The sequence below is a fragment of the Salmo salar genome, chromosome 05 (assembly GCF_965601325.2).
Source record: "Salmo salar chromosome 05, fSalSal1, whole genome shotgun sequence".
Taxonomy (NCBI): Eukaryota; Metazoa; Chordata; class Actinopteri; order Salmoniformes; family Salmonidae; genus Salmo; species Salmo salar.
Genome location: NC_138295.1, coordinates 57,840,844 through 57,866,378, shown reverse-complemented (window position 1 = coordinate 57,866,378; position 25,535 = coordinate 57,840,844). Strand labels below are relative to the sequence as shown.

At 44.8% G+C, this 25,535-nt stretch overlaps 1 protein-coding gene across 3 annotated transcripts in view; it reads left to right on the top strand.

Moving 5' to 3' along the window:
• Window positions 1–24,434, top strand: part of LOC106605230 (protein Aster-A) — a 34,335-nt gene extending 9,901 nt beyond the window's left edge. For 2 of the 3 annotated variants that reach the window (XM_014200648.3, XM_082975296.1), the window contains 18 exons: window positions 4,447–4,663; window positions 6,329–6,349; window positions 7,182–7,266; window positions 7,409–7,512; window positions 7,794–7,889; window positions 10,979–11,059; window positions 11,371–11,489; window positions 11,733–12,030; window positions 12,604–12,760; window positions 13,703–13,849; window positions 17,983–18,104; window positions 18,508–18,650; window positions 19,245–19,348; window positions 19,912–20,130; window positions 20,414–20,492; window positions 21,279–21,386; window positions 21,668–21,788; window positions 21,944–24,434. In XM_014200648.3, the coding sequence (XP_014056123.3) occupies window positions 4,447–4,663; window positions 6,329–6,349; window positions 7,182–7,266; window positions 7,409–7,512; window positions 7,794–7,889; window positions 10,979–11,059; window positions 11,371–11,489; window positions 11,733–12,030; window positions 12,604–12,760; window positions 13,703–13,849; window positions 17,983–18,104; window positions 18,508–18,650; window positions 19,245–19,348; window positions 19,912–20,130; window positions 20,414–20,492; window positions 21,279–21,386; window positions 21,668–21,788; window positions 21,944–22,036 (2,314 nt within the window). In that variant the 3' untranslated portion in view covers window positions 22,037–24,434. Of the gene's footprint in view, window positions 1–1,197; window positions 1,531–4,446; window positions 4,664–6,328; window positions 6,350–7,181; window positions 7,267–7,408; window positions 7,513–7,793; window positions 7,890–10,978; window positions 11,060–11,370; window positions 11,490–11,732; window positions 12,031–12,603; window positions 12,761–13,702; window positions 13,850–17,982; window positions 18,105–18,507; window positions 18,651–19,244; window positions 19,349–19,911; window positions 20,131–20,413; window positions 20,493–21,278; window positions 21,387–21,667; window positions 21,789–21,943 lie in introns of those variants that run through there. The other variant, XM_082975295.1, reaches the window with a different exon arrangement.
• The last annotated feature ends 1,101 nt before the right edge of the window (window positions 24,435–25,535 follow it).

The window sequence follows — 25,535 nt, the reverse complement described above, 5'->3', positions numbered from 1 at the left end:
TGTACCGTCCCTCCCATTCCCCTCTCCGCTGGCCACATAATCCCAGTTGATAATCCACCGACACAGAAAAACAACTACAGATCAATTGTCTGCAGGCCAGGCCATTGTCTCTCTGTAGCCTATATTTGAGGTGTTTGGCGTGGCCCACTGTTCAATCATATTTATGTTTGGATTAACGTTGACTAATGAGTTTTGGCTCAGGTCTCCCACTCAGCAGAAAGGCTGCCACTCAGACATTTTTCTGCTAGATAGTTTGGAACAGGGCCTCACCTGAAAAATGTGCGGCGCACAGGCCTAAAACGCCACTCGCCTAATTAGCCCAAAGAACATTGATCTTTCCCCATCAACGATGTGCAACCACTGCTCTTTGGTAAGTGACTTTCTGTTGAATGGACCAGGGACCAGATTTGAGCATCCCATCTTCTTTTCCCCCTCACTCTTTATTTTTCTTTCTCATCTTCACATGTTCTTTCTCCCTTCTTCACCCCCCGCCTGCCCTATGAATTGAAGAGATTACAGCAGGCACTCCTGGACCTCAGAAAAGCAGATTACAGAGAGAGAGGGAGTGAGCAAGAGAAGGGGGATCTGTACAGCATGGATTATGATGTATCCTACTCAGTGGGTCTCTAATCCAGAGATGGACCGAGCGATTGAGGGTTAAAGGATTGGGTGGGCTTCGGCCAGGTGGACACTGCGGGCAGCACTGTTTTAGTACCGGATAATTACAGTCAGTGTGATAAACCATGTTTGCAAACGGCTGCGATATTTTATTACACCATTTCATTACACCATGTTAGGCCTATATATAATCTTTCTACAACTGGCCCTAATTCATGCTTGCATTTTCTCCTCTTTCATAACCTTTCCCAATACCGTCTTTATTGATTTTAAAAATAACTCACAAGTACTCTAAAAACCTATTTTATTTGGCTCTCTCAGTTCAACGCTACACTTAGAAGAAGAAAAAAAGGGTTCCAAAAGAGTTCTTTGGCTGTCCAGGTAAAACTCTTTTTGGTTCCAGGTAGAACTCTTTTGGGTTCCATGTATAATTTTCTGTGGAAAGGGTTATACCTGGAACCAAAAAGGGTTCTCTGAAAAACCCTTTTAGGTTCTAGATGGCACCTTTTTTTTCCTCCTAAGAGTGCACTGCTACTGTGCATGGGCCTCTCTTGTGCCTCCTCCTCCCCCTCTCTGCTGCCTGTGTGTTCAGTACGGATTACTTATGGGCGCAGCTTGTCAACGCTAGCTTGCTCAGACACAAAATTAAGAGACTGGTTGAGTTCGGGCTACCTGCCTGCGAGGGAAGGATGTTGGTTATGGGGAAGTGAAACAGGTTGCACATGAAGTGCTCGTTTCTATTCCGGGCCCGCTGTGCGTTTTTATATCCGACAAAACAGGCATCGGGATGGACAGTGTAGCGTCGGCTGGCTCGGCGCTGTGCACACAGGACCGGTGCCCAAGTGATACAGATACTATAAAGCAGCGTGTGGACATCACGTCCAAATTGAAAACACCTCATGACATGGTAGAGTAAGTGGCAATATTATTATTTACGTAATGGGGCAGTCTGCCCTCCAAATTGAAATATTTGTCCGGTTTGTCCTCGTATTTAAATGCCTTTCATAAAGGTATAGGCTACACTCGTATCCATGTGGGTGGGGAACTGGGAGGGCGAGTGGTTGTGGGCAGTCAGTGATTGCCAATTGAAAGATGGATGGGCTGGTAGAAAGGATATGAACGTCATTTGATTCGAATGGCCATTTCGGAACCCGTGTCTGCCGTACGTTTGCGTCTATAGCAGTCTGAAATCAGCGATCTGATTTGGCTAATTTCTGACAGCATCTGTTATTGTGCTTGTATAATTCATATCTCACGTAGACAGAGCGACTTCACGGAGTTACATTCTATCGTTGTTTACGTGCTTGGATGAAAGTAATCTTCTAAAAACAGAGCTCTAAATAAAATATATGCAATATTGTGGTAGTTCCATTTGACAGTCGTTTGCACCTCTACATTGCATGATGTGTGATTTAGTTTGTAAACTCACTGACAGATTGACACGAGCACGCGCGTGATAATGTCCGGTTCGGGTTACACCAGTGACGTATTTGAGGGGTCACACCCCATAGCATTAGAATACTAGAAAGGAAACCTTCTTATGATGGGATAAACTTAAACCATTTTGGTCAGGGAGTTGGTCAACCCTGGTTTGCTATTTCTGTGATAAAATAATATTTTAAATTGTGAATTTGAAGAATTTATCTGCACTGTATGGTAGCCAGCCAGCCAGCCTTTTTAGAAGAATGATTCCATTTATTTGTCAAATCAACTTCCAATATTGTAACATCCTATTCACACAATGCAGTCAATCCACAGCCATACACTGTCTGAAATCAGTTGATGATAGGATTTAGACAAGTTGTAAATGTAACAAGTAGGCCTACTGATATTGTATCATATAATAGCACTCTCAGCCTCCCAGGCAAACACACATTTCTACATTTATGGTCTATTTATATTTTAGAGGCTATTTATACCGAAAAGTGCATAAAACCTTTAACTGTTTATGATAATATTTTACGTTGACATTAATTCTCACAATTTTTGATATCACATACCTTTTATTTTCCTGCTTAAGAAAAATTAGGATTATGCCTCTACTGGCTTTCATTTCAATTAGACCTGTTTGGAATTCTCCCTGACCAATATGGCTGCCATTTTCCATTCTGGAACTTTGAGTGTTCAGTTACATATCTCCTCTAGTAATTTAATAGGATCTCTATGGCACACACTCTCCCAGACTGAACTCAATAACAAGCTTATTAGTGCCCCTGGGAAGGCCTGTATGTGGATATAATTAGGCCTACTGTACTTTGACTGTGCACACAATTTAGTTGCAATGTCACTGAATCATCACTCAACTGTACTGCAGGGTTTCCCAAACTTGGTCCTGCCCCCCCCTCCAGCACTACACAGCTGATTCTAATAATCAAAGCTTGATGATGGTTGGTTATTTGAATCAGCTGTGTAGTGCTAGGGCAAAAAACAAAACGTGCACCCATGTGGGGGGGCAGGACCGAGTTTGGGAAACCCTACCCTACTCTACTGTACATGGATAAAGTGCTTTGAGACCATTTCTGAATGCACAAATCTGGCAGCAGGCATCGCCTCAAGTGTTGGCTCATTCCTATGATTTCATTATTCAGAATCACAGCTACTATTGGTGGGTTATTTCACAAGGGGGTTGTTACCTTGGCGATAATGCTGATATTAACCCCTAGCCCCCCCCCCTACCTCTGGTCACCATGACAACTGGCAGTTGGACCAGTGTGGTTTTGGCAGTAATGAGAGAAGAGTTAGAGGAAAGGGAAGAGAGACTGCAATGGAGAAGGGAAAGCTGACTGAACTGAGGCTATGGATAGAAAAAACACTGGGTAAAAAAGAAGAGGGGAACACTGAGAAAAGAGAAACAGAAGTTGCAGGAAGAGAGAAATAGAAACGGATGCAAAAGAAGCGGTGAACAATACGATCTAGAGGTTGGTGGTAGTGTATAAATGCTTGTGGCTGTATACAGTGGAGTCTGTGTGTGGGCTATGAGTTATTGTTTGAGATGAACAAAATGATCAAATGAGCTCACACAGTAGACCACAGTGTCTGTTGAAAGAGACTGTTTGTGTGTGTTTATAGCTAGTTAGTACGATATGATTGTAAGAGTCAAAACAGAAGGCGGTTGTCAGTTTTCACCAAACTGCAAATTAAGAGCAAGTCTGCAACCATGGAAACTTTTGTTATGGCATCAATACAGCCATTTTTATGGGGCCATGACCTGAACTCTGAACATGAGCTGCACATATTATGGCAGCAATATAGGTTTGACCTTGTCTTTATGTTCAGAATGTCTGCTTTCACTAGAAGGAAGACAACAGCATGGTTGTGTAAGCACACTACACACCTAACTTGATAAAAGTGCTCTTCATAAAAACCTCCATTGAACATTTTCTGCCCTAATGTGTTTCTCATGTAGGCGTATTCATTCTTGCTCCAGTGCCTTGGAAATAAGATCAATTGAGAAACAGCACCTACCTACTGTAGTATTACCAAGCAGTGCTTTTTTTCATTTATGTTGATGGTAGAGGAAGGATCCACAAGGTTCATACCACTGCACTGCCACAGGTAGGATATCTAGGCTATATAGGAATGGACCGTGTCTGACCGCTCTAATCACCACCAATCAGTTGGGAGAAAGGTTAGAGTTAGTGGTTGGTGATTAGTGTGTTTTTAGCTAAATACAATGCACAGTAGTTCCATCCTTTCCAGCATGGCCAGATAGGCTTAACTACTTACATCCTTGGCCACCATGAAATCTTGATGATGACATGAATATGTATGTCCATACTCTTTCCCTTAGCCTACCACTAATCTCTCCTCTTCTATCTCTCTCTTCAGTACCGCCAGTAACTCTCCGCGCAGCACCCCTGGCAGCTCCCCCTCTCTGCGCCGCCGGGTGCTGGGGGGTAGTGGTGGGGGTGGAAGCAGGACCAGCGACGTGGAGGGTGGCCCGGGGGAGCGCAGCGGGGAAAGGAGGGGTTCGGACAGTCCCCTGCCCTCCGCCACCGCTTCCGCATACCCCGTCGCCTCACGCCATTTCAGCCGCAACGCCAAGGTAAGGGTGACCCCGTATAATGCCACTCTCATTTTGTTATGTCAACAGTATACCGGGGCCATATTCAGTAGGAAAAGGAGGTGGAGCGTTGCAGACAGAAATGTCATGAATAGAGCTGACGTGATTCCTTTGTCTACACGTCAGAGGCATTTGTGTGTTTCTATACTATATTTCTATCTGAACGTTCGACAACGTTGTGTCCTGCTGAACACAGCCCTGCTTAGAGATAAGGACAGACATGACGACACAGCCACGGAGTCGGTAGTCATTGGCCGTGTCCGAATACCCAAATTTGCTTTGTAAATAGTAGCCATTTTGGGAAGGTGAGAAAAGTCACTTTTATAGTATGTGAAATGTAGTGCTTTAAATGTCAGGATGTCATACTCATTTCGGAATTTAATCTAGTAGAATTCGCTGAACACTATTGAGGAAGAGAATAGTCTTTCGAGACCCACGTGTGTCTGACAACAGCTGATAATCAGCTGATGGGATGCGCTGTACCAAAATGTATGAATGAAGGGAATAAACGCAATTGCCATTAGATACATTATCCGTAGGATGCCTAGTATGCTGATATTTGTTGCTTACTGCATTTGTTTTTACTAAACAGTACGTTCTAAATAGTATGTGGTACGATTCGTATGGAGTTTAAGTAATGGCATCAGCATGCTTCAGTTCGGCTGTCGCCTGGCTGAACTCAGCTAACCGAACGAGTGTGCTCGCACACTCCCTTAAAATACATTAGCTGGAAAAACTAGAAAAAAGCAGCAATAGTACTGTTTGTCCATTTTGACACACCGTAGCCAGTATACATTTCCTCAAAATAGTCAGAATTAATCTAAGATAACTCAAGAAATCTGTCATTAATTTTGACCTTTTTGCAGAGGAGATCTGTCGTGTATTTTGACTTCTAGATTTTGGACATGGTCACAGTGTTAAATGGCATTGGAATAGATTGACTATGGGCAGATTGGCTTTTAGCCCATGATTCATGCATTGACAAATGTTCAAGGCCCAGTGCAGTCAAAAATATGATTTTCCTGAGTTTTTTTTATATATATATATATATATATATATATATATATATATTTCCACATGAGTTTGGAAAAATATTTAGAAATTTAGAAAATGATGATGATGATGGCCATTTTAGTGTAAGAGCTGTTTGAAAAGACCATCTGGCATTTCAACCTGTTTTGCTGGGATGGAGTTCCAAACCTCTCTAACAATAACAGTTCGTTTTCAGTTTATCCCTCCCCACTCCTAGACAGTCTTAGCAAAATTCTTGCTTAAGGAATTGTTCTTCGCTAAGAAGCAATTTTTCTTTGTTTTTAATCAAAATGGTAAAAAAAAAAAATCACAGTAAGGTACCATTTTTTACACAAATGATTTAATATTAAGATAAAAACGTCTGCATTAGACCGTAACACGCAGGAAAGTCAGAGGTGATAGAAACACACACAGCAAGATTGATAAATGACCAGAACATCAAGGAACGCCATACAGGCCTAATAGCTAGTTTTTCCACAGTGTCCCTTTTTAACCTATTCCCCAACTACATGAATGTCAAAATAGACAAGACTCTACATTTACTGTTTGAGGATGGAGAAACCTTTTGGATGCTGTTCGTCACTGATTATCCGCTGTTCTTTCTTTCCCTTGCAGAAAATGCAAAGCTGGTACAATGTAAGTATACACTTCAAGGAACTGTTCATTAGGGTCTCCCACTCCGGTGCACTTTATTCTGCTGATGGTAGCTACAGTGTTTCCTGGTTGGAGTGCACAGTACAGTATGAAATAGCACTTAACAGTGAAATGGCACCAATAGATGCCGAAAACGGTGTCTGTTAAATTGCCACCCCCCCCTCATTTAACCATTTCACTAAGCTTTGAGCTTTAGCTGATTTAACTGTTCATTCAACTTAGTGTTCTTCTCATTTACCTACTCAGCCTGTCGCTTTTACCTCAGGGACATAGTATCTGATGTAACCTCACATGCCAGATGTACAGTGGGGTCCAAAGGTATTTGGACAGTGACACATTTTTGTTGTTGTTTTGGCTCATATAATTTTGAAATGATACAATGACTATGAGGTTAAAGTGCAGACTATCAGCAGAGTCTTGTTGGGAGTCACAAGCTTGATGTAGTCATTGCATGCTAGGAATATGGGAACAAATACTACACTTTTGACTACTTTAATACACATATTAGTCCAAATACTTTTGGTTCCCTAAAATGGGGGGGAACGATGTACAAAAGGTGCTGTAATTTCTAAACAGCACCTGATATGCATGAAAATACCCACAAATTAAAGCGGACAGTCTGCACTTTAACCTCAGTCATTGTATCATTTCAAATCCAAAGTGCTGGAGTACAGAGCCAAAACAACATTGTCACTGTCCAAATACTTTTGGAACTCGATGTATATACAATATTCATATTCATAGACACGACTGGTTCTGCAAGATTATATTTAATAAAGCATAGAAGAGCAACAAAGTAATCTCTCTCTCTCAGGTTCTCAGTCCCACTTATAAACAGCGCAATGAGGATTTCCGTAAACTCTTCAAGAAGCTGCCAGACACGGAACGCCTCATAGTGGGTGAGTGACGCGCACGCTCACAAACACGTACTTTGTGCGAGTTTGCATCTCTCTGCTCTGACACTGTGGAAGTGAAGGGCCGATGCTGTTGCTTTGTCAGCCTGATGTCTCTCCTCCAACCTCCTCTTCCTCTCCTCCCCAGACTACTCATGTGCGCTGCAGAAAGACATTCTACTCCAGGGGAGACTCTATCTGTCAGAGAACTGGCTCTGCTTCTATAGCAATATCTTCCGCTGGGAAACCACTGTAAGTTATAGACGTTTTGTTCTTCTATCCTCGTCGGGACATAAATTTGATTTCCAATAAAAATCCTATTTTCCCTAACCTTAACCCCAAACCCAACTCCTAAGCCTAAACCTAACCACTTACCCTAACCCTAATTGTAACCCTAAACCTAACATCTGAGCTTTAAATAGCCTTAATCCTGTGTCTGTGGGGGGGGGGAACCTAAAGTCCCCACGAGGGAGAATTTTCCTTGTTGAAGAACCAACCCTCCACACACACACTAACCCTCCTGTTCTGTTCAGATCACAATCCTGCTGAAAGATGTGACCACCCTGACCAAGGAGAAGACTGCCAAGGTCATCCCCAACGCCATTCAGATCAGCACCGACCACGACAAGGTGAGCCAAGGGGCTCGATATTCAGTCACACAGCCTACTATGAGAGTAGTGGAAGAAGTTCAGAGTTCAGAGTAGTGGAAGAACAGTAGTTAACAGGTGCATCAATGATATGTAAAGGAAAATCACTTTTTATTATAGATTCTTGTAGACAGTATACGTATTGTTTAGCTCAGTGATTGTCAACTGGGGGTGTGGGGGAGGGTCGCGGGAGGTTTATTTTGAAAGGATACCACTGTAGTGCTTACTGTTGCTGACTTTACACGTGCAGTGTGTCCGCAGTGGTGAAATGGCTAGCTACGTTCGGACTTGGCTGACCAATCCAATAACGTTCTTGCCCCCCCCCCCCACACACACACACTGATCCAATGAAATGACAGATTTCTCCACACACACACACACACACACACACACACACACACACACACACACACACACACACACACACACACACACAGAGATCCAATAAAAATGTCATTCTGCAGCATTGTTTTGTTTTAAATGTGACACGTCCACTTAGATAATACAGATCTTCTGACAGCTAGCTTGATTGACGGCTAACTATGCAGGTGTGTTCTGCAGGCCTTGCACATGTGCATAGTTAACTGTCGGCTAGCCATCAGAGTAAAATCATGGACAAGTTTTTAAAACGTGCAGCTCCCTCTTCATCCATTGCTGCTTCCCATATGAACACCAAGGCAGACAACCCCCGGTCCCGGTCAACAAGAGAAAATACCACCCCCGACGTCATCAAATATGGTTTTACATATAAGACAGGCAGGGTGAGTGTGGACCGCAGTGCGTCCTATGCAACGAGCTATTAGCTAATGAGAGCATGAAATCCCTCCCAAATGAAAAGGGATCTGGACACCAAGCATCCAAGAGTTAAAGATAAGACAGCTGACTTAAAAAAAAAAGGAAATGTCAATATCTGGAGGCCTCACAAGATTCATTGAAGAACCTATGCACGGTACAAGAAAAGGCACTTTGCGCATCATACCTTGTGGCCCAGCGCATTGCTAAGTGCAAAAAACCCAGACCAGCACAGAGGATCTCATACTCCCTGCTGCGATTGATATGTGAACTGAAATCTTGGGAGTGTTTGCCACCAACCAACTTAAAACCACACCCCTATCCAATGACCGGAGATTCCAGGACATGTCTGAGGGCATAATACGCCAGACATCCAAATGGCCATTACACACTGCAGCTTGATGAATCTACAGATTTGGCTCAACATGCAATTCTAATGGTCTATGTCAGACACGCCTGGGATAATAACTTTGAGGAGCAGTTCCTTTTAAGTGCTGATTGGCCCACCACCAACACTGCAAAGCCTGTCTTTAACACAATGGATATGCACTTGGGCTCCGTGGGACTGGCCTGGGATGGGTGCGTCGGTGTGACCACTGATAGGGCAGCTGCCATGTCGGGAAAGCACTCCGGGGTAGCAAAGTGGATCCTGGAGAGAGCACAGAGTGTGATGTGGAACCATTGCTTCCTACATAGGGAGGCATTGGCAGCGAAGGACATGGTGCCTGAGTTCCACGCCACTCTCCAGGATGTGATCAAGCGTGTCAACTATATCAAAAAGAGTTCTAGGAAAAGCAGGTGTTTCAGGCCTTCTGCAGGGATATGGGGAGGGAGCACCATCAGGTGCTGTATCATGCAGAGGTCCGCTGGCTTTCCAGCTGTAAAGTGTTGGGTCGTTTTTATGAGCTTCGATTAGAGATTGCTGCGTTTCTTTTGGTAAACAAGTCACCTCTGGCCGAATATTTCGATTGTGAGGAAACGCTCGCGCAGGTTCCCTTCCTGGTGGATATTATTGATCTGAATTCTCTCAATGTGTCAATGCAAGGGAGGGGGCACAATCGATTTGTACAGGGGGACGAAGTGGATGCCTTCAAGATGAAGCTTACCGTTTGGGCAAAACATGTTTCTCACGGGAAGGTTGACATGTTTCCCAATGCTGATTTCAAGATTCAGAATCCGATCAACAAAGCGCACGGCGACACGCCATTAAATAGCATCTTGTCAAGCTGCAGGGAAAGTTTTGCAACTACTTCCCGGAGGAGAACAGGAGACAAGACGACTGGATACGGGACCCCTTTCGAGTGGAGATGGGAAGCGTCACGTTGCCAAGCAACGGAGAGGATCAGCTGGTGGAGCTGTCATTTGATCGTGGATTGAGCTCCCGGAAATGACACTGCCACAGTTCTGGTGCAGAGTAATGGGAGAGTATCCTGCTCTCGCTTGTCTTGCAAGCAAAATCATGCTACCGTTCAGCACTACCGATCAGTGTGAAAGTGGCTTCTCTGCAATGGCAGTGCTGAAAACAAACTAAAATCAGAAAAAAACTGGACAGCCAGCATGACCTCCGAGTTGCCTTGTCAACCATCACCCCAGACTTCAATATTGTTCACTATGTTAATTATTATTGTTAATTCATTCTGATTTTCATATTACATTTTGGTGATCTGGTTAAAAAATGTACACCTTTAAAAAAAAATAAAGTCAAGGTTGTGAAACTATTGACATTGTAATTGATAATTAAGAATTCCTAATTCTATTTTAAACACTGGTATGTGTTACTTTTCATGAACATTATTGGACTGGTTTTGATGTCATGTTCTGAGTTTGATCATTTCTTACTCCCCTCTCCTGAACTGGTGGTATAATTTTAAATGGCGTATTCTCTTCAATTGGTAAATGTTTTCTCAGTTAATATGGCTGTGTAATGACTTTCTTTTTAATACTAATTGAGAGAGTCTATTTAGCAAGTGAAACCTGCTCAAAAAGGCATCTGCAATAGAACATTACAAAATGTAATAATCAACATTCCATAATATTGGGTTGCGACTCAATTGTCATATTTGGGTCCCAAGGCAAAACCAGTTGAGAAACACTGGTTTAGATGCTTCCGATGCTTGACAAATAACATAAAAAAAATGTATCATGGCAAAATAGACTATTTCTGTCATGGTTTTTGACAAGCTGAATCAATAGCAATGACCACTAGCCATCATTCCATCGTTCACTCAATTTGTTTTCCTCTGTGCCTGCTCTCTTTCTCTCTCTGTCGTTTCATCCAGCACTTCTTCACGTCTTTCGGGGCGAGGGACCGCAGCTACATGATGATTTTCAGACTGTGGCAGAACGCACTGATGGACAAGGTACCTACCTCCTCTCCCACCTCCAGCTCTCGCACTCCTGCCAGTGTGACATTAACTGGGCATATATATCACCGTGGCGGCACGAAGGCACTTCCAAATACTGAGAGCGGGCAAACAGTATTATTTATGCCGTTTATTGGATAATAGAACTATTCAGTGATGAAATATAACAAAATGCAACACATATAACACTGACCAAAACTATCGGTTACTGAATGATTGAATTATTGATTGACGTTTTAATGTCCTACAAGAGGAAAGTCCAAGAAGTTAGTGAGACATTGAGACGGTTAATGTCTGTTTCCTCTCAGCCTCTGTCCCCAAAGGAGCTGTGGCACATCGTCCATCAGTGTTACGGCACTGAGCTGGGCCTCACCAGTGAAGACGATGACTATGTCTCCCCCACCGACGAGCACATTAACGGTCTACTGTGAGTGTACATGTTCGCTGATGTCTCTGGATTATCCATCCCTTAAATGAAAAGCCACTACTGGGATTGTGAATTGTTAATCATGCTGTTTCTTTCTCCTTTTTCTCCTCTCTGTCTTCCCATCCTTCATTCTCTCTCATTTTCGCCCTCTTTCCCCCATACTGCCCTTTTTCTGTCCCCTTCATCTCTCTCTCTCTCTTTCTGTCTCTGTCCCCCCCCCCCCCCCCCCCCCCCCCATCTCAGGCCAGTGGAAGAGTCAGTCTCTGTCTCTGACCTGTTGGACCTTAGCTCCTTGGGGGCCATAGCTTCGCTGGGCAGCTCGCCCCCCTCCATGGCAGCCTTGTTCCCCAGTGGCCCCCTCCTTGCCAGCGGTGGTCTGGGCTCCTCTCCCCTCTCCTCAACTACCTGTCTGCCCGTAGACATCCCCGGCAGCCCCTCCCTCGACCCCCCGGACCCCAGCCCGCCCAGCTCCCAGAGCTCCCTGCCCTCCACCACACACACCGCCTCCTTGTCCGCCCCCGCCTCGGCTGCTGCCTCTTTCGTGAGTTTTATTTGATTTAATGCCAGGGAACTACAGGGTCGTATTCATTAGGGTAAAATGTTTGAAAACGTTGTCTTAAGTGAATATGACCCAGGGCATCGGGAGGCGGGGGGATATAACTTTGAACTGACTTTAGAGAGAGTTTCATAATTATGACTGTTCCGTGGTTTATCTTGATAGGATACATATACCTCAGTCATACCCCAGTAGATCAGAGTCGCTTGTTGGCTCTAAACGGCCATCCGTCTCGGATGTAATGTTGTGTTCCAAATGTCACCCTCTTCCCTATATAGTGTACTACAGGGAATAGGGTGCCATGGCCCTGGTCAAAAGTAGTGCACTATATAGGGAATGGGGTGTTATTTGGGACGTGGCCCATGCTGTGCCTAAAAGAGCCAGTGTTGTCTGACCAGGGCAGAGTAGAGAGGCTTTGAGGTCGTACTAGTCCTCCAAGGCTCCTCAGTTATGTGAGGGTGTTGGGATTGCTGTGTTTGTGTGTGTTTCTGCCTTAATGACCTCACGGCGTGTGGTAACTAACTACCCCTTTCTCTCCCCTCGCATGCCATTTCCTAGTATGTGGAGGAGGGCGGGGACAGCCTGTTGGAGTCTTCCAATCACATGATGCCCCCGTCTGCCACCAGCCTGGAAAACCTCTCCTCATTGGACCAGCTCACCAACGACGACGAGCTGCCCACCGACCCCAGCAACTCCTCAGACACACAGGAAGAGGGTGAGTTCCTGGAGCCCACAGGAGAGTAGTTTCATGGAAAAACATTTGCGTTTAGGCGAACATGCAAAATACATTTTAATCTGATGCAGACGTGGGAGATTTGAGAGGGAAAGATGCGATTGTAGACACTTCACAAAGGTGAAATTCTAATAGTCCGTAAGGTGGTTTTCTCTCCTCATCTCCTTTCCTTCATTCCCACTAATCTGAAAGAACGTGACGGGTGAAAGCGATTGGTTTCCACTCTGCTGCTTTCAGCTATCCTTTTTTCTCAGAAGAGAAAGCCTGTTGAAACTACTGCAAATACTCCCTTCCTATTGATCCCATACTAGTAGTCTACCAGGAGTCTAGTAGGACCTACATTACTGTAGTCATGGACTCTCCTGAGAACAGACTGTGTGACTTGCTGCATTAAAGGCAAAACTCAAGAGAAACTCGAGACGTCAGCGTTCACTTAGCAGATGACAGAGTACTAGGAGCAGAAAAACAATATTTTCTGAAAACATTATGTTTTAGTGACTATGATTTGACCGATAAAGTGCAATGGTCATGTTACAGAAGTCTGAACTGTACTGTTAGCAACCACAATGTATTTTCTTTGAGGCCTGTAAAGTGGGGAGTCTTTTACAGTTCTCTTCTGCTCAAACAGAACTGTGTGTCTCGTCAACAAAAAGGACATTATCCTCCCCATTATCGCTGACGTTTTTATATTTTATTTAATTGACTTGAAAAGCCATTTCATCTGACACTGGATTTGAAGTTGATTGGCAAGCCAGCTTGTCTAGGTCCCATTTGTCAATGCAGTTGCAACAAATCCTGGCGGGATATAAAAAAAAAAATCTATCATAGAAATTCTGATGATTAGACTTTATCTCAACTGTGGTATCTCTGCTAACTGGTGCATTACTATAGTTGTGAGTGATGTGTAACTCTGTCCCCGTCCAGACGAGGTGGAGTCGTTCTGTGCGGACCTGGCTGGCCGGCTGCACATCAACATGGTGGTGCGCATGAGCGTGGACAAGCTGCACGACCTGCTCTTCTCCGCAGACACACACTTCATCCAGCATCTCTTCTCCCAGCGGCACTTCACAGGTCCGTACAGCGCAAACGCGCACACGTGTACACACTCGCACACCTGCTCTTCACATGCAGTGCCTTGCAAATGTATTCTTCCCCCTTGGCGTTTTTCATATTTTGTTTCATATTTTAATTTATTTCAATTTCATGTAAAGTGACATACACAAAATAGTCCAAATTGGTGAAGTGAAATTAAAAAAATAACTTGTTTCCAAAAATTCAAAACGGAAAGGTGGTGCGTGCATATATATTCACCCCCTTTGCTATGAAGCCCCTAAATAAGATCTGGTGCAACCAATTACCTTCAGAAGTCACATAATTTGTCAAATAAAGTCCACCTGTGTGCAATCTTAGTGTCACCTGATCTGTCACATGATCTCAGTATATTTACACCTGTTCTGAAAGGCTCCAGAGTCTGCAACACCACTAAGCAAGCGGCACCATAAAGACCAAGGAGTTCTCCAAACAGGTCAGGGTCAAAGTTGTGGAGAAGTACAGATCAGGATTTGGTTATAAAAAAAATATCAGAAACTTTGAACATCCCACGGAGCACCATTAAATCTATTATATCAAAATGGAAAGAATATGGCACCACAACAAACTTTCCAAGAGAGGGCCGCCCACCAAAACTCACGGACCAGGCAAGGAGGGCATTAATCAGAGGCAACGAAGAGACCAAAGATAACCCTGAAGGAGCTGTCCATAGGACCACTTTAAGCCGTACACTCCGCAGAACTGGGCTTTACGGAAGAGTGGACGGAAAAAGCCATTGCTTAAAGGGAAAAAAAAGCAAACACGTTTGGTGTTCACCTTAACCTCTATGGGCTACTCAACAGCCAGTGGAATCCCGTGGCGCGATATTCAATTACCTTAGAAATGCTATTACTTCAATTTCTCAAACATATGACTATTTTACACCATTTTAAAGACAAGACTCTCGTTAATCTAACCACACTGTCCGATTTCAAAAAGGCTTTACAACGAAAGCAAAACATTAGATTATGTCAGCAGAGTACCCAGCCAGAAATAATCAGACACCCATTTTTCAAGCTAGCATATAATGTCACAAAAACCAAAACCACAGCTAAATGCAGCACTAACCTTTGATGATCTTCATCAGATGACACTCCTAGGACATTATGTTATACAATACATGCATGTTTTGTTCAATCAAGTTCATATTTATATCAAAAACCAGCTTTTTACATTAGCATGTGACTAGCATGTGACTAGCATTTCCACCGAACACTTCCGGTGAATTTACTAAATTACTCACGATAAACGTTCACAAAAAAATAACAATTATTTTAAGAATTATAAATACAGAACTCCTTTATGCAATCGCTATGTCCGATTTTAAAATAGCTTTTCGGTGAAAGCACATTTTGCAATATTCTGAGTAGATAGCCCGGCCATCACAGGCTAGCTATTTTGACACCCACCAAGTGTGGTATTCACAAGTCAGATTTACTAAAAGAAAAATTGGATTACCTTTGCTGTTCTTCGTCAGAATGCACTCCCAGGACTTCTACTTCAATAACAAATGTTGGTTTGGTTCCAAATAATCCATAGTTATATCCAAATGGCGGCGTTTTGTTCGTCCGTTCAAGACACTATCCGAAGGGTAAAGAAGGGTGATGCGCCCGGCGCGTTTCGTGACAAAAAAACCCTGTTTTCGTTCAAAGACTGAAAATGTAAACATGGTGGAGTCTCGTGCACGCGTGCCCCAGTCTCATTGTTCTCAGATCGACCACTATCCAAATGCGCTACTGTTTTTCAGCCATGGCCTGCAAAGTCATCATTCAACGTTCTGGCGCCTTCTGAGAGCCTATGGGAAAGTTAGAAAATGTCACGTTATGCCAGAGATCCCCTGTTTTGGATAGAGATGATCAAGAAGGCCAAGAAATAGTCAGAGAGAGCGCTTCCTGTTTGGAATCTTCTCAGGTTTTGGCCTGCCAAATGAGTTCTGTTATACTCACAGACACCATTCAAACAGTTTTAGAAACTTTAGGGTGTTTTCTATCCAAACCAAACAATTATATGCATATTCTAGTTACTGGGCAGGAGTAGTAACCAGATTAAATCGGGTATTTTTTTTTATCCAGCCGTGCAAATACTGCCCCCTATCCCCAACAGGTTAAGGCATGTGGGAGACTCCCCAAACATATGGAAGAAGGTACTCGGGTCAGATGAGACTAAAATTGAGCTTTTTGGCTATCAAGGAAAATGCTATGTCTGGCGCAAACCCAACACCTCTTATCACCCCGAGAACACCATCCTCACAGTGAAGCATGGTGGTGGCAGCATCATGCTGTGGGGATGTTTTTCATCGGCAGGGACTGGGAAACTGGTCAGAATTGAAGGAATGATGGATGCCGCTAAATACAGGCAAATTCTTGAGGGAAACCTGTTTGTCTTCCAGAGATTTGAGACTGGGACGGAGGTTCACCTTCCAGCAGGACAATGACACTAAGCATACTGCTAAAACAACACTGGTGGTTTACGGGGAAACATTTAAATGTCTTGGAATGGCCTAGTCAAAGCCCAGACGTCAATCCAATTGTGAATCTGTGGGATGATTTAAAGATTGCTGTACACCAGCAGAACCCATCCGACTTGAAGGAGCTGGAGCAGTTTTGCTTTGAAGAATGGGCAAAAATCCCAGTGGCTAGATCTGCCAAGCTTATAGAGACATACCCCAAGAGACTTGCAGCTGTAATTGCAGTATTGACTTTGGGGGGGGGGGGGGGGGGGGGTGAATAGTTATGCACACTCAGGTTTTATTTATTTTTTTTTTTTTATCGTCAAACAAACAATAAATATTTTACATCTTCAAAGTGGTAGGCATGTGTAAATCAAATGATACAAACCCTAAAAATCGATTTTAATTCCAGGTTGTAAGGCATCAAAATAGGAAAAATGCCAAGGGGGTGAATACTTTCGCAAGCCACTGTACATACGTGGAGACACACACACACACACACACTCTTTGTTGATCTTACACATGGTTGGCATTGGCAACGTTCTCGTTTTTCTTCCTCTTGATCACTTTCTGCTCCTTCTATTTTCATTCCCTTTCCAAATATCTCCTTTAATTTTTTAGGTAGAAACATTGTTCCTAGAGTACATTCCTGTACACACCACTGTTTCCCAGTACTAGTGATAGTCTGCCTAGAAACATGGATAGGCTACAACACGATAGGATGCAAAATGCTTAGTTCATTCCATGTGACTGATCGGCCCTTCCTAAAGTCCCTCCAGGGCTTGTACAGTAAGCTTTAGGGCTGCGTCCGAGATGGCACCCTATTCCGTATATAGTGCATTTATTTTGACCAGAGCCCTGGTCAAACGTAGTGCGCTATTTAGGGAATGGGGTGCCGCTTGGGACGCGACCTCGGAGTGTTGCTGCGTGAGACGCTCATTGCCGCCTCTTCCACCCGACCGACTATCTCCTGATGCACTGGTGCTCATCTGTAGGACGTCTCTGCTGCTCCACGCAGTATGGCTGTTGTCATGTATGGGGATGGAATGATTTGTTATTATCCTCCTAGTGCTTAGACTGGAGCTGTCCCAAATAATGGCATCCTGGCCTGTTCCCTACATGAATAATAGGGTGCCATTTGGGATGCGGTCAGGGTCTCCGCCCCCTTCCTTCCCCTCTCCTCAGACATAGGCCAGTGTGTTGTAGCGCTAATGAGCAGTCCACGGTGTTTGTTTACGCTGTGTTAACCTTCCTCCATCTGTCTCTCTCGCTCTCCTCTCTTCTTTTCTTCAACACCGGATATGCTATTGTATGTTCTGAGAAAAGTAGTACAGGGCTCTGCATATTCGTTGTTCTTAGCACAGTTCCCTAAAGTTGTCGTTTTTTAGATGCTGAAATAGAGAAGTGGAGTTGGTTGGTTGATGGCCTCCCTGGTTTGTGCCCCTGCCAGCTTTTTGAGGACATTGTGTGGCTTTAATTAGTGCATTTCCCTCTGTGAAGCGGTGCTGTGTCCCTCTCGCTTTTCTCCCTCTGTCTTCCTCTCATTCTGTCCTGTCGCTCCTACTTTCTCTCCTTCTCTCACTTACTGTCTTTCTCTCTCCCTCGCACACACACACACTCCCTCCCTCATTCTTTTCCTTGTCCTCTCTCTCTGTCCCTCCGTCAGACCTGTCAGTTCGTGAGTGGCAACAGGACAGCTGCAGTGGGAACACCAGCCGGATCCTGAGTTACACCATCGCCATCAACAACCCCCTGGGCCCCAAGACCGCCCCCGTAGTGGAAACTCAGGTCAGTCAGTCAGCACGCTGGATATTACAGTTTAAAAAAACATTTGGTCGACATTAGTGGAGGCTGGTGTCACGTGAAATCAGACGACAGGCTCATTGTAATGAATGGAACCCGATTAAACATATGGATTTGACGTGTTTGATAGCGTTCCATTCCAGCCATTACAAATGAGCCTCCTCCGATTTTTAAAGTGACACCAGCCTCCATTGTCCTCCATGTTCTGGTTTGAATATCCGGTTCACCAAAAAAAAATATATATTCTAGGTCACGGCATGGAGACGTCAGAGTTGGGAGTCTCCACTGAGTTGGAGAACAAGACTTGACTCGCCTTCTGAGGATTGAGACTCACCCCCGTAGGTCATTCGCTAACGCTAACACCTTTCTTTCCCTTCGCTCCATCCAGACGCTGTATAAGAACAGTGCCCCGGACGAGTGTTACGTGGTGGACTCGGAGGTCATTACCTCGGGCATCCCCTACCAGGACTACTTCTACACCGTGCACCGCTACTGCCTCACCGCCATCAACAAGAACAAGAGCAGACTCCGGTACCTACTTTCACCACCCAGCACACTGAACAATGCCTTTTGACTAATAGTTTGTGTATGAGTCGCCTGTGCAGATCAAATGGCAATAGAAACATTTAGTTGTTTGAAACAACTTTTTTTTTTGTGTGCTAACCTACTAAATGTTGTATGTATCAGGTGAACTCGCTGCCTTAGAAACCCGCGAGCTTATGTTCTTACGTCACATAAAACACACCCGATATGGATGAAGTGTCCCTTTTAAACTGTTCTAAGAGGTGCGGTTTGACTCAAAATCGGATTGATTGGTCACATACACGTATTTAGCAGATTGCTATTGCGGGCGCAGCGAAACGCTAGAAGCAGAACTGCCATGTCTGTCGGCGCCGTCAGTTGAGTGGCGGATCGGTGTTCATTATGATACGTTTCTAGCTTCTGTCGTGGGTGAACCGCGTGATCCCTTTAGAGATGTCATATAATACTGTTATATAATATGTTCTATTTAATTCTGTGGGGATCCCAGGTATGTGCAGCACCGTGCATTATGTCTAGTGATACAGAGTGCTTCAGTGATGGGTTACTGGTTACAGTGTGATGGACTCTGAGTTGTGTCTGCAGGGTGTCGTCAGATATCTGCTACAAGAAGCAGCCGTGGAGCCTGGTGAAGGCGCTCATCGAGAAGAACACCTGGAGCGGCATCGAGGAGTACTACAGACACATGGGTGAGACTGACTTACATTGTGGTCTTACTCTCCTACTCGGGATGAAGCAGTGTCTGTATTCTTATTGCTTACCTCTCTTTCTGGTTCTTTCTCTCTCTCCGTCTCTCTCTCTCCGTCTCTCTCTCTCCGTCTCTCTCTCTCCGTCTCTCTCTCTCCGTCTCTCTCTCTCCGTCTCTCTCTCTCCGTCTCTCTCTCTCCGTCTCTCTCTCTCCGTCTCTCTCTCTCCGTCTCTCTCCTCCGTCTCTCTCCCTCCGTCTCTCTCCCTCCGTCTCTCTCTCTCCGTCTCTCTCTCTCCGTCTCTCTCTCTCCGTCTCTCTCTCCGTCTCTCTCTCTCTCTCCCTCCGTCTCTCTCTCTCTCTCCCTCCGTCTCTCTCTCTCTCTCTCTCTCTCTCTCTCTCTCTCTCTCCTCTCTCTCTCTCTCTCTCTCTCTCTCTCTCTCTCTCTCTCTCTCTCTCTCTCTCTCTCTCTCTCTCTCTCTCTCTCTCTCTCTCTCTCTCTCTCTCTCTCTCTGTGTCTCTCTCTCTGTGTCTCTCTCTCTCTCTCTCTCTGTGTCTCCCTATCAGAGAGTGAGGTGTGTAAGCTGGAGACCCTGCTCCAGTCTGAGGTGTCAGTGGTGACCTCTGGGGATGTGGTGGGGGCAGACTCTGCCAAGACAACCCCGGCCCTGCGGCGACGCAAACGCACCTGCTCCCGGCGCCTGGGGGACCGGGAAAGAGAGGGAGGGGGCGCGGGAGGTGGAGAGCGCGGGGACCGAGGGATAGGAGAGGAGCGGAGAGAGGCGGGTGAGTCAACAGGGCCGTGGTGGTGTCAGGAGATGTCAGTTACTTTTCTTCTGTTTGACGCCTGATAAATAAGACCCATATAAAAGATTGTCAAGCAGAGTTCAACGATTACCTCATGTGTCAATCGAACTTATTTGTCTCCAGGTTTATGATGATTCATTCAACTAAATGTCAAATGCCACTGGTGCTCCGCTTTGCTTTATACACTGACATCTGCTGGTGTGATTTGGAACTGCATCCAGGCTCTTCTGGCAGTAAGTAATGTGTTTCTCCCTTTGACCAGGTGGTCAGTACAAGCACGGAGAGCGGTCGCGTGGCGGAGGCAACAGCATCTCTACCATACTGCTCATAGTCAGCTTCATGTGAGTTCTGACCTCTCGGCGTGTGTGAAAAGAAACACTGCTCGATTCCCCTATCCCTTAGTAGGAGTAAACCAAGGGAATTATCAATGGCCTAATCTTGTCCAGCATATGAGCTTTAGGATGAATCCATACTTGAGATGTGCACGTTTCACACAATCCTCCCATTGACATCAATACATAACCTACACTAAACTCAAGTTGGGATTGGACCGTTTGTGAGTGATTGTGAAAGTGTTTTTGGGGACCTCTCATCCCTGTAGCGTTACCGTAACCACCACATTATGTGAGTTCCACTGTGAGTGCTAGTGTACAAATGAGTCTGAATGCTTGTTTCTCTGTTTCTGTAGTCCATGTTGTCAAAGTGTTTGGGGGGGGGGGGGTTCAATGAAATGAATATGTCCTCTGCTTACTGACGCCCTCCCACTGCCTCTCTCTCTATCGCTTCCTGTGCGTAGGATCTGTGTCAGGTACCGTATAATAAAAGACTGGGTGTCACATCGTCAATGTCTCGTTGAATGACTGTTCGGTGTTGTGAAGTCTGCGCTGTCGTTCGATGGTCTAGTATGCTTTGTTGTCCCAAAATCATTTTGTGCTGTGTTACAGTTTGAGTTGCGCCACCACTTTTCCCCATTCCTCCTCGAGTTCTCATATTCCTGACTGTCGTCCCTTTATTCATAACCTAGTCTCGCTTCCCTCTGTTTTTTGGCCCATACTTGCGTCAATACATTTACCCTCTTTCTTTCGATGCTGATTTGTTCTATCACCTCTCCTCTCTCTCCCCTCTAGTCTGGTGGTGTTGGTGGCCCTCAACATGCTCTTGTTTTACAAGCTGTGTTCTCTGGAGAGAGCTGCACACACGCTGGAGACGTGGCAGTCCTTCTCTCTGTCTGACAGGTAACCAAACCAGGAAACATCTTTATATTATAGCCATTACTACTTACCCATCAGAGGACACTGTCCTGTTCTCCTTTTGATCGAGAACTAGATTTAAACTAGAACCGAATGCACCTCTGATTCCCACTGTTTTGTTCTATGATTTGTTCTCTTCCGTTGCTCAGGAACAAACCAGCACTTTCATTGGATATTACTTACTACCAGAGATGCATTTTTAGCATGTGAACTAATGCCTCTCTTTCTTTCTCTGTTCATTCTTCTCCTCTCTTCTCTCCATCCAGTCCTCTACCCCAGTCTGCAGAAGAGTGGGCCCAGGTGTTGCAGCTCCAGAGACAGTTCCACCAGGCCCAGCTGGGCAAATGGCAACAGATCCTCCAATCCTCAGTCACTCTACTAGACCAGGTGTGTGTGTGTGTGTGTGTGTGTGTGTGTCCAAGCATGTACACGCATCATTTACGAAGCGTTCCCTAAGGCTAACAAACGGCTTCACTGTTATTCATGAAGAGTCATCGTGGCTGTCGTAATGACATTAGCCTCCTCCTCTCTCTCTCCCTCAGATGAAACAGTCATTGGAAAAGCTCCACCGAGGCGTCGTCACTCCAGAAGTCCAGCAGGATCCCCCCTCGAACCCCACTTCAGTCTCTCACTGAGCACTGATCCTCCCTCCCTCCCTCCACCCCTCAGGTGGGTATGAATAGACCACGGGGGAGAGAGCCAAGGGGGAGGTGGCCAGAGGTGGAGGGTCCAGCTGGGTCAATCAGGGAGAGTGACACTCTCTCACCCGATCCCAAGCTCTGCTCCTGCTTCTCTACTCAAAACGGACAGGGAGAGGTGGGGGGTCCCCACGCCTCAGTCTGAGCAACCTGCAATGGGGTGGGTGGTGAGTGACCTTTGGGGGGGGTACTACACTACCCATAACTCCCCAGACCTCAACCTGCAATGGCAAAGTTCCACCTTCCATAGTCACCACCACCTCTCACGTCCAGACAGTTAGACTGGGAATGTCTTCAGGGCTACAGCAATAACATAGCATGGTGAGCCAACCATATGTCCCTCAGTCAGGGCTAAAGGCTGGCCAGTTTGTATAGTACCATCTGCTCCTCACATGCAACCAACCATGCTGCTCACCCTGAACCATCTCCCCTGCCTGAGAATCCAAGAGACATTTTCAAAAGAAAACGGACGATCTACTGCATTTCAACATGTGCAGCCCTGCTGATGCATTTCAAATGGAGAGACTCGGGTCCAGCGCATTTCATAATGGACTGACTTGACTTGGATCGACTGCAGCTCTCAAAATGGGCCAACCCAGATTAACTTTGCGTTTCAAAATGGATGGACTCTGACATTTGGGAAATTGGGAGCTTTCCCAGCCCTGATAAACAGCTATGGCTCTGTTCCCAGCTGAAGCCAGCCTAGGGGACTTATGTGCCTCGGTGTGAGGGGTCCGCTCAGCTTAGTCCCCCTTGAGCCTCTGGAAATGAGGGACACATGACGAGAGAGGGGAAAGCTCTGATGGATTACAGAAAGTCTCCTGTTTCGAACTTTTTTTTATTTTTATCGTTCTCTCTCTCATTCTCTCCATCTGGGATCAGCAGCTTCCATCTTAGACTTGATCTGCTATTGGAGAATCATTTCAAAACAATACTTTTTTTTTTTTTTTTTAAGACGTTAATAATACAAAAAGACTCCTAAATCGTCTACTAGCTCGTTTTTATCGTTAGCTGTCTTTTTGAGGGTGACTGGGTTGTTTCGAGAATCGCGAGCGAGCGAATGATGAGTGTGCGCGCCAGACCGTCCCAGTATTTATTTAGCACGACTTTGATTTCGAAAAGTCCTGTCCCGCTCTCAACGCCAGTGATTTATCTTTTCCTATATGCTCTGTGTTAACACTTCAGCACGGACCAAGAAAGAGCTATTAAGTTAATCTTTTATATTTACTGGTCATAGCAATAATGATATTTGGTGATTTATACTACTTTTGAATGTGTAAAAAAAGTAGTATATCACTAAAGTGTGTTTAGGGCAAAATGAGACAAGCAAGCGAAGATGTGGAGTTGGACAAGAAGACGGAGATATAAGTGTATTAGAAAGAAGTATCCTCAATGTTACATCGTCACTGTTACATTTGGTATTATTAAGATGATTATGAGTTTATGTCGGATACTTTTTTTTGTTTGTTTTTTTTCCGCACTTGGTCAACTTCTAATTGTGTTATTGGATCGGACTTGAAGCGTTTCAGGGTTACTGACTGTACTCTGTAGACCAGGCTCTGCGTACCAAATAGCACCCCGTTCCCTTTATAGTGTAGCGCACTACATAGGAAATAATGTGCCCTTTGGGACGCAGCCTTTGTAGACCAGGTAAACAGAGAGATGCAATAAACTAGTGACTTTCTAGTGTAAACTGGGCTGGACTTAAAAAAGGACCAACCAGAACTGTAGGCCTGGATAAAGGGAAACTATTGCAGTACTGTGTTTGTGAGTTCAAATTGATGTTTATATGTTATTCCTTTTCATTTTATATCTTTATTTTGTAGTCTATCTTGTTTGTTTTTGTTTGTCGGAAGGTCATCTCATTTTATTTTCTGCTCCCCCCCCCCCCCCCCCCTCTTGATTCCCTCTCACTGTCTATCAAAAACCATCTTCTCTTTTCCTGATGATTTTCCTTTTCATCCCCCCTCCTATTGTCTTTTTCACTCTTCCTCTCTCTCTCTTTCCTCGTTGTACTGCCTGCCCCCCCCCCCCCCACTCCTTCCGTCTCTTGCCTGTGCACTGAGTAAGTCAGCTGTGTAAGTGTGTGAGCCTTGCTGTGCACGGCCAAACAGTGAGTGATCAAAGGATGTACTATATTTATTAGGTTCAGGGAGGAAAGGGGGGTGGGGGGGTCTGTGGAGCAAATGTACTGTAAAAGATTTGATTGTACACAATGCCCTGGAGAGAAATGAAAAGTTCTAAAATATGCAACTCATTGGAGTCTTATTTTTTTTAAATGTGTGTGTCATCAACCATTTTCATAAAGTTGAACTAAAAAAAGTATTAAAAAACAGTCGGTGTAATTATGTCATCTTTCTGACTTCCCAGCGTGTCCAAATTCAAGCTGATCTGTTGGTTTGACCTGTTGAGGCAAAGCATTTCATTGATTTAGATGTCTGCCAATAACGGCGACTTCAGACAAAGTCCATGTAGATCGATACTGTCGATTGACCTACAAACACAGTTGATCTACTGGCCTACATCATTACCAAGGAGCAGGAGACACTGTTCCCATCTATTAATGTCACAGGAAATGATCTGCCCTGCTATACCTATATGTTTAAGGGCGGTCATTAGGTGACTCCCACCTGTACCGCTTCCCCTCTTTAGATAATATATCAGAAAAATATCTGGCATTTAGCAGATGCTTTTACCCAAAGAAACTTAGTCATGTGTGCATTCGTTATACCTATGAGTGGTCCCGGGAGTCCAACCTACTGTTCCGGCGTTGCAAGCACCATGCTGTACCCACTAAGCTTCAGAGGACACGTTAGTTCATGGAGAACTTGGAGACAACTTGAACTCTCCTGTGTTAAGAACAGAGACGGTATGAAATTAAGAGACGGAGAGAAGGGAGATGCGATGTAGGGCTGGTAGTCGCTAGGATACGTACAATTTACGTTTGTCGTTTAGCAGACTCTCTTATCCACAGCAACTTAGTGCATTCGTCTTAAGATGGCTAGGTGGGACAACCACATATCACAGGCATAGAAAGCTACGTTGACGAAAAATGTACTATCGGTCGAGTCAAAGCTAGATTGGGTGGGAGAAGGTATATGTGCAGAGTATAGGGCCCTTAACTGTAAGGCCACACTCAGGCACCTTATACATTATGTTAAAGTACATTTGGAAACTGTCAATTAAATATTTAATACCAGTGGTTTTAAAAGGTCATAAGGGAAAGTTTGTGTTTGACCACAGCCGAAGTCGGTCATGGACAACGCCACAGTCAACAGACTACATTATCTGATATCTGATCCTCCTGACTGTGTGAGCCTGTCAGTTCCCTGGAAATGTCACATCACCAGTTTCCAGTCAGGTACTCTATCATGAGGTTAGCCACAGCTCAGTGACAGCCAAACATGTGACTGCATGCCAGAACAACAGGCCATTT